Genomic DNA, 18,327 nt, shown 5'->3' with positions numbered 1-18,327 from the left:
AGAAAGAGAGATACAGAGAAAAAGACAAAGAAACATACAGTTATGAAGCAAGGGACTGAGGAAAGAGAGAGAGAGCGAAACGGAAAACACAGTGAAATAAAAGAAGTTAGACAAGAGAAAAATATTAGTGGTTTAAAAAGAGAAAAAAAGATAGGGACAGAGTGAAAGGGAAGAAAGAGGTAATCGAGACAGGGAAGACAATGGTGAGCATGGGAAAGACTAGTATGCAATGCATGAGACAAAAAGATAGATAGAGAAAATGTAAGGGTAAAACAAGAGAAAGTGTAGACGTTTAGTAAGGTATGAGAGAGAGATACAAGAGAAGAGAAAATATAAAGAGAAGCAAGGGAGGAAAAATGGTGGTAAACAAGAGAGAAAGAAGGAAAGAAGGAAGAGAAAAGTGAAAGAGAAATAAAAAATAAGGGAGATAAAAAGAGTGAGATTAACAGCACAATTAAATAGAAAAAACAAATAAATCAAAGCGAAAGACAAAACTACTAGCGAAGAAGAAAGGAAAAGAGACCCTGAGTGATATTTGTGTCCGTCCCACAACAAGAGGCCGAGTTATTATTTCTGCAATTCAGCATCTCAATCTTTTGCAAGCACCTGTTGCTCTATCTAATAGATCGTATGCTCTGTGTCGTTTCCGTATATGTTTGCTTCGTAACGCAGATAAAGCGTTCCATCTTTCAATCACTAATGTATTCGACCTGAAGTAAAGAAAATGCATTTATGACTAGGTTAACTATATTACTGTAACGAACATCTTGAGAACTGAACATTGTTCTAAGATCTTATTATATTAACCTGTTTCTGTAATATTTCTAATCTCTAAACCAAAGTTATATTATTTCACGCCAACAAATGACATCGTACCTGCTTGTTATAAAACTCAGTGAACTTGCATTCGATTCCCTGGCAGGAACCGTAGATTTATCTTTCTCACTTAGGAATTATACGCCTACCACGTGTTCTGTACCTGTTTCTGTAATATTTCTAATCTCTAAACCAAAGTTACATTATTTCACACCAACAAATGACATCGTACCTGCTTGTTATAAAACTCAGTGAACTTGCATTCGATTCCCCGGCAGGAACCGTAGATTTATCTTTCTCACTTAGGAATTATACGCCTACCACGTGTTCTGTTTGTTCTGTGATCTTTCTGACCATATTACCAGAGATCCAAGTTATTAAAATCTATATTTGGTTCAGTATTCTCACTAAAGTGAGGAATGGCCCAGAAGGGCTCAGTCTCTTTAAATAGGCTCATATATCACCTCCACCATTATTATATCCCCATCATGCCTTTTTAATCTACGATTTTAAAAGTAAATCTAATTCTGTTTTATAATCTTGCAATTTTTTATGTGCGTGAATGTAAATTTTGTTATTATTTTGGGTTTATCATAACGTAGTTCCGAACTTTGCAAATGTAAAAATAAGTTACAAATCTTCACTTGGTTCTATTTCTCTATTACACATATCATCATAAACATAATCATCACTATATTTTAATATCGTCTCGTGAAAAATAGAACTGAAATGTTTCTGTTCGTTCCACCTCCTTATAATGCTAATGGAAACACTTTCACTGGTATTTCTGTTTATCTTTTATTAGGTAGACATATGTTTAATTTTTAATTTTGTTTGGATGTCCGCATTTTCAATACTGTAAACTACTTAATATTAAAAATCAGTCTCTAGAAGCACATGTGGACTGTTTCCATTTGTAGACATTTTTTCCCTACCGGTAATTAAAACACAAATTTCACTTCCATGTTAACTTTCGGAGTCAATTTTCTCGAACAGTATCAGGTCTTAATAATGTGGCGATTAACATTAGCTGTTTAAAATATTTTTCAAAAGTATATATTCATTGGAAATATAAAAATTGGAAATTTACCGTTTGAAGAGGTGGAAAAATTCAAATACTTGGGACAAACAATAACAAATAGCCTATAAATGATGCTCGGGAGGAAATTGAACACAAAATAAATATGGTAAATGCCTGTTATTATTCGGTTGAGAAGCTTTTATCATCCAGTCTGCTGTCAAAAAATCTGAAAGTTAGAATTTATAAAACAGTTGTATTACCGGTTGTTCTTTATGGTTGTGAAACTTGGACTCTCACTTTGAGAGAGGAACATAGGTTAAGGGTGTTTGAGAATAAGGTTCTTAGGAAAATATTTGGGGCTAAGAGGGATGAAGTTACAGGAGAATGGAGAACGTTACACAGCACAGAACTGCATGCATTGTATTCTTCACCTGACATAATTAGGAACATTAAATCCAGACGTTAGAAATGGGCAGGGCATGTAGCACGTATGGGCGAATCCAAAAATGCATATAGAGTGTTAGTTGGGAGGCGGGAGGGAAAAGGACCTTTGGGGAGGCCGAGACGTAGGTGGGAGGATAATATTGACATGGATTTGAGGGAGGTGAGATACGATGATAGAGACTGGATTAATCTTGCTCAGGATAGGGACCAATGGCAGGCTTATGTGAGGGTAGCAATGAACCTCCGGGTTCCTTAAAAGCCAGTAAGTAAGTAAAAAAGTATATATTCATTGGAGAAACATGGGAACTTTACTTGAAGCAAGTAAGGAGATAGGTTTGGAAGTACACATCGAAAAACATAGTATATGATTATGTCTCGTGACCAGAACATAGTACGAAATGGAAATATAAACATTGAAAATTTATCCTTTGAAAAGGTGGAAAAATTCAAGTACGTTGGAGCAACAGTAACAAATATAAATGACACTCGAGAAGAAATTAAAAGCTTATTAAATATGGGAAATATCTGTTATTCGGTTGAGAAGCTTATATCATCTAGTCTGCTCTCGAAAAGGCTGAAAGTTAGAATTTGTAAAACAGTTATATTACCAGTTGCTCTGTAAGATTGTGAAACTTGGACTGAATAGAGGCTAAGGATGTTCGAGGATAAGGTTCTTAGGAAAATTTTTGGGGCTAAAAGGGATGAAGTTACAGGAGAATGGAGAAAGTTACACAACGCAGAACTGCACGAATTGTGTTCTTCTCCTAACAAAATTAGAAACATTAAATCCAGACGTTTGGGATGGACAGGGCATGTAGCAAGTATGGGTGAATCCAGAAATGCATAGAGTGCTAGTTGGAAGACCAGAAGGGAAAAGACCTTTGGGGAGGCCGAGATGTAGAAGGAAGGATAATATTAAAATGGATTTGAGGGAGGTGGGATATGATGGTAGACGGGTGGATGTATGGATGGATGGACGGATGGATGGATGCATGGATGGATGGATGGAGGGATGGATGGATGGATGGATGGATGAATTGGATGGATGGATGGACGGACGGACGGACGGACGGACGGACGGACGGATGGACAAATAGGCAGACAGAGAGACAGGCAGACAGACACTAACAGACAGATTGATTATTCACATGCTGAAGATATTAAAAATAATGCATAGCATCGTCAATAAAAAACATAAATTAAAAATTAATATTATAAAATTCATCTATACTATACAAAGGGTTAAAAGTCAATGATGTCTTGAGCTTAGGCTTGAAAGCATTAACGAGTAATTCTCTCTTATACAGTATGAATAGGTAAACTATTAAAGAGTTTATATTTAATTTATTTTCATTAAGAGACATTTCTGAACAGTTTCGAGTTGGATAATTATGTAAGTTAAAACCAGCAATATATATTTCGACAAATTATTCTTAATATAAATAAGGCAGCTTAATGATATAAAGACGTTAATGTTAACACACAAACCTTGGAAAATAATGGCCTACAATGAGTACTAGGAGTAACACCTCAGATAGGCCTAATCCTCATAGCTCTCTTCTGAAAAATAAAGTTTTTAGATGAATTATGTTTACCCCAAAGCAGAGTTGCATAACTAAGATGGCTGTGTATATGCATAGTAAACTGAAATAAGTGAATTTTGATCTATGCTATAACTAAGAATTCATGGACCAAGGGAGGGTCAATTTATGTCCACACTTTTTTAAAACTATTGCTATTATAGTATAGAACATGTTCAGACCATGGTATTCTCATTTTGTGTCAGAAATAGTATAAAGTTCATGATCCAATAAAGAAAATCAAGTTTTTTTGGTTGAAAACCTAATTATACGGACCAAATTTCGAAGTGGTCACAAAATAACCCTCCCTTGGTCCAACTTGTAACAATTTTTTTTCGAAATTATAAATGTATGTTACAACAAAAAAAGTTAATCCATGGCGCTACAGCCCATGAAGGGCCAAGACCGACCAACTGGCAGCTGGCCTCACGTCCACATGCCGAAGCAGAGGTGGACGATCATCCATCCAGAATGGAGGTATCGTGTGGTTAGCAGGATGATCCCCTCAGCCGTTATAACTGGTTTGTGAAACCGGATTTTAGCTACCTATCTAGCTCCTTAAGTGCATCACGATGCTGGGTGGGCACCGGTCCATACACTGGTCGAAATTTCATGAGAAAATTTCTTCCCCCATGAGAACTCGGAACTAGCGCCATTCCGTAACGCGAGTCCTAGGCACGATGCCTTAGACCACGACGCCATGGCGCGGGACTATGTTACAACAATGAACTTATTGTAACAATGTACTTATTTGGAAACCAACATTGTATTACGAGGCGCGTCCATAAAGTAACTTTCCCACTCGTCCCACAGCTAGCAAGCCATATGTTGCGCAAAGCGACTGCGCGTAAGTGATAGAGTAATGTCCTGGCATGGCGCATGCGCTAGCGGAACTTCCCGAGTGGTCTCAGTAGCTTCGTTTCATTGGTTGAAGACGCTCCTATTCCAGCTCCCGCTGCGTGTGAAGTGCGATCAATGATAAAGTTTTTGAATCCATAGGGCATAGCGCCGATTGAAATTTATCGTCATCTGTGCCAGGTAATGAGCAAGCAGATGGTGCGTCGCTGCTGTAGACAATTTTCAGCAGGACGCCAAAGTGTGCACGACGAGGAGCGCAGTGGGAGGCCGACCATCATCACAGACGACCTTGTGGAGCAACGCACCATCTGCTTGCTCATGATGTTAGGCCCATAGACCTGGCACAGCTGGCGATCAATTTCAATCGGCGCTATGCCCTGTTCATTCAGAAACTTTTTCACTGATAGCACTTCACACGCGTCGGGAGCTGGAATAGGAGCGTCCATCTTCAACCAATGAAACGAAGCTACTCAGAGCACTCGGGAAGTTCCGCTAGCGCATGCGCCATGCGCTTCGCGCAACATATGGTTTGCTGAACATCTGTACGAGTGTAAATTGACTTTAGTTGGTTCCATGAAAAATAATCGCAAACATATTCCTGAAGAACTGAAACCATAACTGGAAGAGAATTGCACTCAAGAAAGTTCGCATTCACTGACCCTGCATCTGGAAAATCACCTGTCATGTTAGTGCTGTATATTCGTAAACCTAAGAAGAACCTAATCATGCTGTCATCACATAAAGATGCCAAATTTTCTGAAGATGGAAAAAAAAATCAGATATAAATTTAATCTATAACTCAACCAAAGGCTCTGTTGACACCATAGATCAAATGGCCAGGATGTATACTGCTAAGAGAGGTACCCGTCATTGGCCGTTATCAGTATTTTACACCCTAATTGATATTGCGTGCATAAATACTTATACATTGTGCATTATGACTTTCCCAGACTGGTACAAAAAGAAAACAAACAGGCGGAGCTTTTATCTACAGAAACTGGGGTTACAACTAATCAAACCAAACGTGGAATATAGTGCTGCAACCATAAATGGAATGCAGACCAATATCATTATGTCAATGGACGCCATCCTCAAGAATAAAATCACCAAAACAACCCAGAATCAGCAGCAGCCATCAGGGAAAGGGAGGTGCTATACATGTAGCAAACAGTGTAGCACCAAGAGTGAAAAACTAAACAAATTAGCAAAAACAACCATTGTTTGTGGAAAATGCAACTTGTATGTGTGTGTGTGGAAAACACAGTCAAAAGACAAACATACGCTGTGAGTGTGTGAATGAGGTGGATGAATCTGAATGAAGATGTGAATGATGTATAAGAATTTGTTCAAGCATTAACTTTCAATAATTAATTTAATTTGACAATTTTCAAGATATAAAAAAATATTTGTTTCTTAAAATACATTATTTCTTACTTAAATCACTCAATAAAGAAATAATACTTACGCAAAAATTGTAAATATAACCATAAAGGTAAAATATAATCGTGGACATTAATTAACCCTCCCTTGGTCCAGCGTGTTACCAAAAAAAGCTTGGTCCATCTAGGGTTAACATAGATATACCTGTACTTATTTTGTCTGCAATAAAATCAATGTGAGATTGTCTTTCTAAGTTTGATTGTAGGTAAATACCTAGAAAATAATCTATTCTAGTTACAAGGAACGAAGTTGCTTCGATTGAAGCTGAAATTTATATTAACAGTCATTATTATTATTATTATTATTATTATTATTATTATTATTATTATTATTATTATTATTATTGAGACAAATTATTAGCATTGCACCATTCAACAATTTTAGAAGAAATGTTCTCAATTTTAGTAGAACTAAGATCTCCGCTATTACGTGAGATATTGAACGCTAAATCCTCAGAAAAGGATATGGATTTAGGTACTGGTAGGGACTGAATTAATCTTGCTCAGGATAGGGACGGATGGCAGCAATGAATCTCCGGGTTCCTTAAAAGCCATTTGTAAGTAAGTAATATATTCACTGCATATCCAATCATCTACTTTCAAGAAGCGTAATATGGTATTCACGTTGTAGTAAGTCAACTGAAAATAATTTCTATCTGTGGACGATAATTTCTTCGTATCAAATTCTGGAACACATCTCTGTAAATAAAGAACGGCAATTTTCAAGCTAACTGGAAATCATGATTTTTAGTTCGAATCACATTTGTCGGTTTTCAATGTGATGTTCTATGCTATTTTAGGTGGAAGGTCAGCATCGTAAATCGCCTATGTTATAGAAGTCAAGCCATATGCATTTTATGTTAGGTTTAAAAATTAAAATACAGTATGTGTTCCGTATAAATCGCGCTAGGAATATTTAGAAATCATACTTGATCTACTGAAACTTTTAAGCTAATATGCACTTCTACTTGAATGTACTACAACAAATACTGTCCAATACGAAATTTCTTTTCAGTATTTTTTTTTTTTCAGTCCATTGGATATGACCGAATAATGTAGTGGTTCAGATAGAGAGCTGAGGGCGGTCGCGAGATGATTTACAAAATAAAACCAAAAACACCTTATTAACATATATTTTCTTTGCATTTAGAAGTATAAACACAAATAACGTTGAACTTAGTTATCAAAAAATATTTCTGTATTATTTTGTATAGCAAAAGATAATTTAAAGTACAGTAAACCTGCCTATACTTCAGAAAATAGTTTGTCAAATTTGGACTCTGCATTCGATACATACATAGTGATATTTTCAAGTTCAAGACTTCTCCCTTTTGCTTTGATGACAACAAAAACGAGAAACTTATTTTGTATAAATACAAGGTTAAAAATATAAATTATTTACGAGCTTCTTCTGCAAGCTGGATTTATTCTTACATTCTTTTGATTGAAATTTAGTCTGTGCGAAAAAAAGCTTACTTTGAAAATTTTAACAGTAGGTATTATACATTTCAATGAGTTTCTTCATGATCCTTTTTTCATTTCAGGCAATTGGACGCAACTGTCGAAAAACGGATTCAGTATTCATCTGTAATTGTTTTGAGTTTCTTCCGGAAATGCTCAAAAAGCTGTTGTTTAAAATTTGTGGAAACTTCATTTTACGTCCACAAAAGCAAACTCAGTTTTTGTCGTAGTAATACGTAGCTACATTTTCCATTACCTATTTAATGCACTGGAATTAATCCAATTTCTTTTCCTCAAGTGATGTTAACCAGAAATCAAGTTTCTTTATAAATTCGTTTTTCGAATCAGGTTAAGTACCGGTACGATAACGGAGGTTGCAAATAAATATCTATTCCAAAAAGTGGGTCTCGCCTTCAAAAAGTTTTGAAACCACTGGAAAAGGTGTATCCTGCAATTCATCCACTCAAATTGTCAAATCTTTAGTCTTCAACATAATCTACATACCACAGTATAGCTTGGTTGTGGGAGAGATTTTTCCTTTGCGAAAAGAAGGAAACGAGAGGAAGTGAAATTTAATTGAAATGATACTCGTACGTGATGTAATGGGATGATGCCTCTGATCACAGCTCATCTCTACTTCAATATGGTTTTCGGCGAGTTTGAAAGAAAACCACAACAAGACGTTCTGCGAATATCTGTGTGTGGGATGGTGGAAATTGCACAAGAAAGCTGGAACTACGCTCCAAGTACTTCTTAATAACCGGGTCGCTCGGTTAATGATACGTTGAACAGCAATTTTCAGAATCATTGAAAAAAGTAAAATAGGCATAAACCGTGTCATGAACGTCTGTGGGATATGGCAGAAGTGCTCAAAACAGTATAAATATAAGTATTTTGGGTAAATAAATTAAGGAATGAGAAAGAAACTATTTTAAGTATTTCACCGTGTCCTGAAATTTAACATTTTCACTGCTTTGTAGTTATATACAAATTCCAACATAAGGCCGAAATAGGTTTGACCAGAGGTGTCGCCTACTCTGTTCCGCCCATAATGTCTCCCTACTGGAAATATATACTTACTATAAGAATGAATTACTTACTTACTGAGAAAGCGAATACATAAATGATTAAGGCAGGGAATGAATTATTGGTCGAGCGAGTACGTACATATAGGTAAATTATTTGAGCTCGTGAATGAATAAATAAATAAATAAATAATTGAGCAAGTTTATTGATTGTTTAGAGTGTTAATAAATTATTTACCCGAGTGAATAATCAGGTCAATAAATTATTTATTTAGATAGTGAATAAGTAATTTACTGAGCGAGTGAATTAATTATTGGGCAAATGGATGAATTAAATATTGACTAGATATTAATTAACTCGTTAATTATATTATTAAGCGGGTGAATGAATTATTGAGCGTATGAATGAAAAAATGAAAAAGCGCTCAAGTAAATTGTTGAGTGACTCATTACCCAATCTGAAATAAAATTATCGAAATGACTAAATATTAAGGCAATTTTATTTTTGATCTGAATGGGATAATATTGTCTCTGAAAAAGTAGCCTACTAAGGCTGGCATAACAATAAAACATACATATACTTTTATGTCATTCAAGACATTACATGAAAATGCACGTGAAAAGTAACAAGCTGTAATAATTATTTTTCCCGAGGACAACTAGGGTTATAGGAATACTATTCAAGTGTTTGTAATTTTATTTGCTGTACCTGGAGTTGACATCAACCGTATCACCGATATAATCCGTTGTTATATCTTGCATTCGTACAGTTGGCAAGATCCCTTAGAAAGCATGTTGTATTGCTTGGGGTAAGTGCCAGAATGAATGAGAGAGAAACGAGTGCCAAATGTAGTCTTCATTCACTTCAGCCTTCATGATTTTCCATAAGTCAGAACATGATGTAGAATTATTACTCCTCCAGGATGAGTTACAGCTCAACAGCGACCGCAGTTACACAAACATAACTAGGGAGGAGATACACGAATATTTGCCTGAATAATGACGGTCCTTCCTTCTTTTCCTCCTCCTGTTCTTCCTCCTCGTTCTGCTTTCTCTTCTTCCTTCCTCTTCTTCTTCTTCTTCTTCTTCCTCCTAGTCCTTTCCCTTCGTCGTTCAACCTTCTCCTCCTCGATCTTCCTCTTCCTGCTTCTCCTCGTTCTTCTTTCCAAAGTCGTTCTTCCTCTTCTCCTCCTCCTCGTTTTTCTTCATCCTGATTCTCTTCTTTTCCTCCCGCCCGTTCTTCTTCCGCCTCTTGTTTCTCGTTTTTTTTCTCCCTGGCTCTTCTTCCTTCTCCCCTCCTAGTTTATAACTGTGTATAATCCATCCGCTTTCGTAAGCGACATCGACTTCGACCCGAGCAGCAGTATCTCCACTCAAGCGAAACAAACTCCCGACTTCACTGCTATCCCAACTACTGTACAGAGTAAGGGTTGTCCAAACCTTTAAACTCCTAGCTATTTTATCATCAGCCATGAGAAAACATAATATTTTAACTTTCATTCATAATTATTTAATACCCAATATTGTATAATTCGAGTACATATAATTTCTGTAATAACATAATATGCATTAGGCCAACTCCTGGACATCAAAAATATAGATTATTTGCTAGATAAACTTAATAACATGAATCAAAAACATATCATCAATATTACTATGTATTGGGTATTAAATATAAACACACTTACTGTATAACAACATTGAACATAATGTTAATGAAAAATATATGTTTCCCCCCCCCCCCATAAAAAGTTACGAATAACTGCAGCTAAAATTGTGCCTTCAACCCTGTCCCAGGTACTGTGCATTTACAATGTGAATGTTGTCCAAACCTTTCCCTTGCATCCATTTGTTTTATCATCAAACACGATGAAACAAATATATACTTTTATTCATAACATTTAATACCCGATATGAATAAAGTAGGCCTACATATAATTTCTGTAATAAATTACATGATATGCATTAGGCCAACTTCTGGACATAAAATAAATATGGATTGTTTGCTCTATAAACTTCACACGAATCACAAACATAATCATTAATATGTATTAGGTATTAAATATATACACATTTACTCTATAACAACATAGAAAATAATATAAATGGAAAACATAAATATATACAAGTGTTTCTAATGTAACGCATAATTGCATTTAAAATTGTGAGAGGATTTTCGGACAAGCAGCTCAGATACGTCAAACCTTGTATTCAGAAAGGAATATTTTTTATGGAAACAAAATATTTTCGCTACTATTGTCGCGCGACTTACGTCATCGAGAACATTTGTGAATGCACCCTATAGTATTTTGAACATCATCTAAAAGAGCATATTTTGTGCGTAATATGTCACTTGTTTGTAAAGAAGCACTGTGGTGATGGTTTGACCTGGGTGGATCCTGAATGGGAGCCTACACTTTGTAAGGCACGGTTTGGCCCTTTGTAAGGCACGGTTTGGTCCATTGTGCGCCCTATATATGTCATGACTGTCCAAGTCCGATAGGCGACCTAGGTAACATTCGTCAATCCGATGCTGACAGGTGGACCATCTTGCCTCAGCCCCTGATAGAGCCAGGTCCCATCCACACACGAGTAGGTCTGAGCTATTTGTCCAAAATCCTCTCATACAGTTTCCAGTGCAATTATGCGTTACATTAGAAACACTTGTATAGGCCTTTTTATATCGATGTTTGTTTTCCATTACTATTATGTTCAATATTGTTATAGAGTAATGTGTATACATTTAATATCTAATAAATATTAATGATATGTTACTTGGGACAGGAATGAAGGCACAATTTTATCTGCAGTTATACGTTACTTTTGAAGTAAACTTGTGTATATATATATATATACACGTGGTGTGTCTAAAAAGTTCGGTGAATGATGTCATATCTGAACGGCAACTTGGCGCATGTGCTTGCGCATGCGCATGGCTCTTCAGAGACTTGGGGAGAATCGATACACAGCATGCAATGCATATGACTGACAGTGTAAACAGACTACGACCAGTTGAACGTAGTCAGTGTGAGAGGAAGTGTCACAGCGCAATGGAGCAACGTGTAAACATCAAGTTGTGCTACAAATTGGGGAAGACTGCAACGGAGACACATAGAATGTTGGTGCAGGTGTACGGGAGGGAAGCCGTGAGCAGAAAATGTGTTTACGAATGGTTTAAACGCTTCCGTGAAGGGAAGGAAACAAATGAGGATGAGCCACGTTCAGGTCGGCCATCGACAAGCAGAACCCCAGAAATGATCGAGAAAGTGCGACAAATGCTGGCACAAGATCGGCGACTGACTCTAAGATTTATTGCGGAGGAATTGGATAGTAGGAAGGACACGGTGCACACCATCGTCCGCGATGATTTGGGTAAGCGGAAGATCTGCTCCCGATTTGTGCCGCACAAACTCACAGATGAGCAGAAAGCGAAACGGATGGAAACTTCTGGTGATTTCATTTCCATGTGTGACCAGGATCCATTAATTCTGAAAACCATCGTCACGGGAGATGAGACCTGCTGCTACCAGTTCGATCCGGAATCAAAACGGCAATCGATGTTATGGTGTTCACCGACTTCCCTGCGACCAAAAAAAAAGCCGTCTGCAAAAATCCAAGGTGAAAACACTGTTAATCGCCTTCTTCGACTACAACGGCATCGTCCACAAGGAATTTGTTCCTGCAGGTCAAACCATTAGTGCTGTATTTTACCAGTCCGTTTTGAACCAATTGCTACAGCGTATCCAGCGGGTTCGACCAGAGTTGCACAGGATTGGAAAATGGATGCTGCTCCATGAAAATGCCCCTGCACACTGTGCGATCCGTGTGCGCCAATTACTGGCTCAGAAGATGGTAACTGTTCTTGAACACCCTTCGTACTCCCCTGATCTGGCTCCTGCGGACTTCTTCCTGTTTCCCCGCTTGAAGGCGGCCATGAAAGGTGAACGTTTTGCGGACGTGAATGCCATCAAACATCGTGTGACAGCCGTTCTGCGATCGATTCCACAGGAGGCCTTTGCTGATAGTTTCCAGAAGCTGTACGAACGTTGTCAAATTTGTGTTCTAGCGGGTGGCGACTATTTTGAAGGGAAATAAAGAAAATTTGTTTGTATCTTTGTTTTGTTTGTTTTCTGATAGCATTCACCGAACGTTTCCAATTCCTGGCTCAGAAGATGGTAACTGTTCTCGAACATCTTCCATAGTCCCCTGATCTGGCTCCTGCGGACTTCTTCCTGTTTTCCCGCTTGAAGGCGGCCAGATCAGGGGAGTACGGAGGGTGTTCAAGAACAGTTACCATCTTCTGAGCCAGGAATTGGCGCACACGGATCGCACAGTGTGCAGGGGCATTGTCATGGAACAGCATCCATTTTCCAGTCCTGTGCAACTCTGGCCGAACCCGCCGGATACTCTGTAGCAATCGGTTCAAAACGGACTGGTAAAATGCAGCATTAATGGTTTGACCGGCAGGAACAAATTCCTTGTGGATGATGCCGTTGTTGTCGACGGCTTTTTTTTTTTTTTTTTTTTTTTTTTTTTTTTTTTTTTTTTTTTTTTTTTTTTTTTTTTTCGCGGGGAAGTCGGTGAACACCATAACATCGATTGCCGTTTTGATTCCGGATCGAACTGGTAGCAGCAGGTCTCATCTCCCGTGACGATGGTTTTCAGAATTAATGGATCCTGGTCACACATGGAAATGAAATCACCAGAAGTTTCCATCCGTTTCGCTTTCTGCTCATCTGTGAGTTTGTGCGGCACAAATCGGGAGCAGATCTTCCGCTTACCCAAATCATCGCGGACGATGGTGTGCACCGTGTCCTTCCTACTATCCAATTCCTCCGCAATAAATCTTAGAGTCAGTCGCCGATCTTGTGCCAGCATTTGTCGCACTTTCTCGATCATTTCTGGGGTTCTGCTTGTCGATGGCCGACCTGAACGTGGCTCATCCTCAATTGTTTTCTTCCCTTCACGGAAGCGTTTAAACCATTCGTAAACACATTTTCTGCTCACGGCTTCCCTCCCGTACACCTGCACCAACATTCCATGTGTCTCCGTTGCAGTCTTCCCCAATTTGTAGCACAACTTGATGTTTACACGTTGCTCCATTGCGCTGTGACACTTCCTCTCACACTGACTACGTTCAACTGGTCGTAGTCTGTTTACACTGTCAAGTCATATGCATTGCATGCTGTGTATCGATTCTCCCCAAGCCTCTGAAGAGCCATGCGTATGCGCAAACACATGCGCCAAGTTGCCGTTCAGATATGACACCATTCACCGAACTTTTTAGACACACCACGCATATATATATATATATATATATATATATATATATATATATATATATATATATATATATATATACTACTGTTTGTGAAAAGCGCAACACCTAGAAAGAATGGCCCGAACGACTCAAAACTCGGGAGATGTGTAGAAACAGTGTACCACCAATAATTGATTACGTTTCCAGAGAGACGGTGTACATTTAGGCCCAACAGTGACGTTTCTTGTGTCACCAACAATGTCAGTGTTATGCTTTGCTCAGTCAGTGCAGAACTTTCAAACGAAGTGGAAATGTGAAAGCTAGTACAGGTATGCCTCGTCGACGTGGAAGAGCGCAATATCATCACGTGAGTGAGTTCGAACGGAGCAGAATGGTTGGTCTCCGGGAAGCAGGTTTGTCATACCGTGACATTTCAGCTCGTACAGGGCATGCTGCTACGACAGTGATGCGTGTGTGGAACCAGTGGATAGAAGAGGGTCGTACGCAGAGACGAGCGGGTACTGAACCACGTAATGTGACCACAGCACGGGATGACCGCCATCTTGTCCGCATGGCCGTGATGGACCGTACAACTTCATCCACAGTGTTGAGTCGACGTTGGAGTACTGCAACTGATGTGGACCTGTCTGCGTCAACAGTTCGTCGCCGTCTTTTGAAGGCTGTCCATAAACCAACAACGCCTCAGACTGCAATGGGCACGTGAACGCCGTCACTGGCGTGCTGAGTGGCAAAATGTAGTGTTTTCGGACGAGTCCCGCTTCAACTTGTCCTACAATGATGGCCGTATATGTGTTAGATGCTACCGTGTGAACGAAATCTGGAGGCCTGCATCTTTGAGCGGCATAGCGGACAAACACCATTGGATACAATATGCGATCTCGCCTCCTATGTATTCAGGGCAATCTGAACAGCAACCGCTACATTAGGGAGGTTTTAGAGCCCGAGGTACTGCCTCTCCTTCAGGCAACTCTATATGCTATATTTCAGCAAGACAATGCCCGGCCACATGTGGCGAGGATTGTGCAGGCCTTCTTCGAAGAACGACGGGTATCACTGCTTCCCTGGCCTGCACGTTCGCCAGACATGTCGCCCATCGAACATGTCTGGGATATGGTTGGTTGGCAACTTTTTCATCATGGTCCTCCAGCAGCCACTCTTGACGCTTTGTGGATTTGCATACAAACTGCGTGGAGGAAGATTCTTCAGGAATACTCGTATATCCAGGCCCTCTTTGATTCCATGCCACGACGCTTAGAGGCTTCACACTATACTGAAATATCACGGTCACAGATCAGATACAGTTCTATAATTCTAATCATCTGTGTATTGTCATGTACCTAATTTGTGGTATCAATTTCATTTCAAGCACATGTATCCTTCTTGCTGTTGCAATTTCCACAAACATTATTTTATTTATATTTGCGGGGCTCGGGCGTAAAACATAGTAACTGGCATTGTGGTCAAAAATGAGATATATAGTGTATAATACGATATACATATTCTTTCATTCTGCGTCTAATGCAGTAGTTAGTTTTCCAACATCTCAACAGATGGGAGAAGTATACAGATTTTACTTTCCTGGTAACTATACAAATTATTGCATGTATAAATGAGCCGTTCAGAGCGAAAGTGATGTAAGTCAAAATTGGGTAATGATGTTTAAAGTAAAAATTCTTTAAAATACAGCGCAATGTAGCAATTAATATGTCCTCCTTGCTATCCACTGACTACTAATTGTTTAAATAAATTGAATATTAATTGCTACTTTGCGCTGTATTTTACAGATTGTTTACTTTAACCGTCTTTACCCATTTGTGACTTACACCACTTCTGCTCTGAACGGCTTAAATGTTTATCGACCTAATAACTTCAAAACACTGAAACGTCACTTACCATGTTTTACTCACAAACTCCTCATTTATGTTTTGCAGTAACATTATATCCAATGTTGTCATGGAGTAAGTGTGTTTATATTTAATACCCAATACATAGTAATATTGATGAAATGTTTTTGATTCGCGTTATAAGTTTATCGAGCAAATAATCTATATTTTTCATGTCCAGGAGTTGGCCTAATGCATATTATGTTATTACAGAAATTATATGTACTTTATTTATATTGGGTATTAAATAATTGTGAATGAAAGTTACAGTATATATGTTTTTCCGTGGCTGATGATAAAATAGCTACGAGTTTAAAGGTTTGGACAACCTTTACTCTAAACAGTCGTTGTGATAGCAGTGAAGGTCGGGGGGTTAGTTTCGCTTGAGTGGTTGTACTGTTGCTCTTGTCGAGGTTCGATGTCGCTTACGAAAGGGAATGGACTATACTTGTTGCGATCCATTGTTTGACACTACGATCCATTCTTTGACACTGTTCATCAGTTTGTCCAAAGTTCAATTATTATAATACCACTTGGTATTTACAGTTTTGTTTGGTGTATATTTACTTATCATTCTTTCAATACGAAATCTGTGAAATATCTTAAAAACTAAATATTTGTATCTCTAATCTTTTTTGCCATCTTACTCTAATGTGCAGGTCTTCGTATTTTTAGTATAAGTAGGCAGACGGAGTCCCCTTCTGCATAATTACAACTTTGTTACTTTCCTCATTCCTCGCATTGTGGATCTGATAAACACTTGAATATTAATTTAACTTTTAAAATGTTGAAGATTAACTAGTGTTAGTTAAATATTTTGAGAAATATTTGTACTTAGTTTATATATTTTGTAGAGTTAAATTTTAAATTTGGCTAGTATGCATTATTTGTGCTCTAAAATTACAGATATTACTTTCTTACAATTACAACTACAGCCTCTCTTGTACTTTTAAGATACGTACCGTCCCATATCTAGTAAGAAATATTTGGAGCAGATAAAATTAAATTTATCAAAGCTTGCAAATTAGTATTTTGACAACTATTGCAACGATGCTCATATTCGTGTGGTAGCCTACGTTTTGTCGTTCACATTTTTGTCTGATAAACATAATAGTCCACACCTGTGGAGTAACGGTCAGCGCGTCTGGCCGCGAAACCAGGTCGGGACAAGTTACCTGGTTGAGGTTTTTTCCGGGGTTTTCCCTCAACCCAATACGAGCAAATGCTGGGTAACTTTCGGTGCTGGATCCCGGACTCATTTCACCGGCATTATCACCTTCATTTCATTCAGACGCTGATACAGCGTCGTAAAATAACCCAATAAAATAAAAAATAAACATAATACCTAAGAGCTAAAAAAAACTGGAGCTATTCATATGTTGCATTGCATCCTCATTGAACTAATATTAGAATCATACAGTCATTCTACTTAAATCTCTAAGACTCACCGCTCTTATTTTTCAGTCGCTGTGCCATACACGAGGCGTCACCATGGCCACCATGATGGATGCTCCAGTGAGTGTGACGTCCGCCCCGAGCGGGGGATCGCGCCTTGCACAGATGCAGGTGAGTGATTAGTATAGGTCGCGCCAGGGATTTTGGCAGATGGATTTTCTTAATGCGATCTGGAGAGCGAGTTCTCACCGCTGCAAGATCGGTTGTTATCTCTGTCGCAGTGGAATGGGTAGGACATAAGAGTAAACATGCACGCCCGAGTATTTGTGCACTCTGGACAGACACCTCCAAAAACTAAACAAATATTACAGTAGTCTATATGTCTCTTTGGTATTCCCAAGAAACTTGTTCGATTAATTAAAATGTGTCTCAATGAAACTTACAGCAGAGTCCGTATAGGCCAGTTTCTGATGTTTTTCCAATTCACTGCGGGCTAAAGCAAGGAGATGCACTATCACCTTTACTTTTTAACTTCGCTCTAGAATATGCCATTAGGAAAGTTCAGGATAACAGAGAGGGTTTGGAATTGAACGGGTTACATCAGCTTTTTGTCTATGCGGATGACGTGAATATGTTAGGAAAACTCCACAAACGATTAGGGAAAACACGGAAATTTTACTTGAAGCAAATAAAGCAATAGGTTTGGTGGTAAATCCCGAAAAGACAAAGTATATGATTATGTCTCGTGACCAGAATATTGTACGAAATGGAAATATAATCTATTATATATATGGAAATATATAAATGTATATGGAAATATGTTAATCCTTAGTCAATAGATAAGACTGAGTTTTACGAAATACGAACATTAAGGGATGGAAAATGGGAGGCAGTAATGATCAAAATAATTATACCGATTTATTTTGTTTAACCAGCAGACGTGCAGCCTTTAAATTTAAAACAAAGATTCACTCATAAAATTAGGTTAGACTATTCATCTCATCTCTCAGAATTGTTTCTAAAATGTATAAGAAAAGTAAAAAAATTCAATTTCATGTAGGCTACTCTCTTGAAATAAGTTCATTTTTCTTTGTTGGGTTTTTCTTTTTTTACTTCCGAGCAGA

The 18,327-nt window shown here is 38.2% G+C and overlaps 1 protein-coding gene across 1 annotated transcript in view; it reads left to right on the top strand.

Annotated features, from left to right (window-relative positions):
• Positions 1–18,327, top strand: part of LOC138700021 (zinc finger C2HC domain-containing protein 1C-like) — a 612,196-nt gene that overhangs the window by 104,693 nt on the left and 489,176 nt on the right. The window contains exon 2 of the mRNA XM_069826311.1: positions 17,273–17,374. Within this exon, the coding sequence (XP_069682412.1) occupies positions 17,300–17,374 (75 nt within the window). The 5' untranslated portion in view covers positions 17,273–17,299. The remainder of the gene's footprint in view (positions 1–17,272; positions 17,375–18,327) is intronic.

Source organism: Periplaneta americana, chromosome 1, assembly GCF_040183065.1.
Source record: "Periplaneta americana isolate PAMFEO1 chromosome 1, P.americana_PAMFEO1_priV1, whole genome shotgun sequence".
Lineage (NCBI taxonomy): Eukaryota > Metazoa > Arthropoda > Insecta > Blattodea > Blattidae > Periplaneta > Periplaneta americana.
The sequence above is the reverse complement of the archived record's forward strand: the minus strand, read 5'-3'. Positions and strand labels throughout refer to the sequence as shown.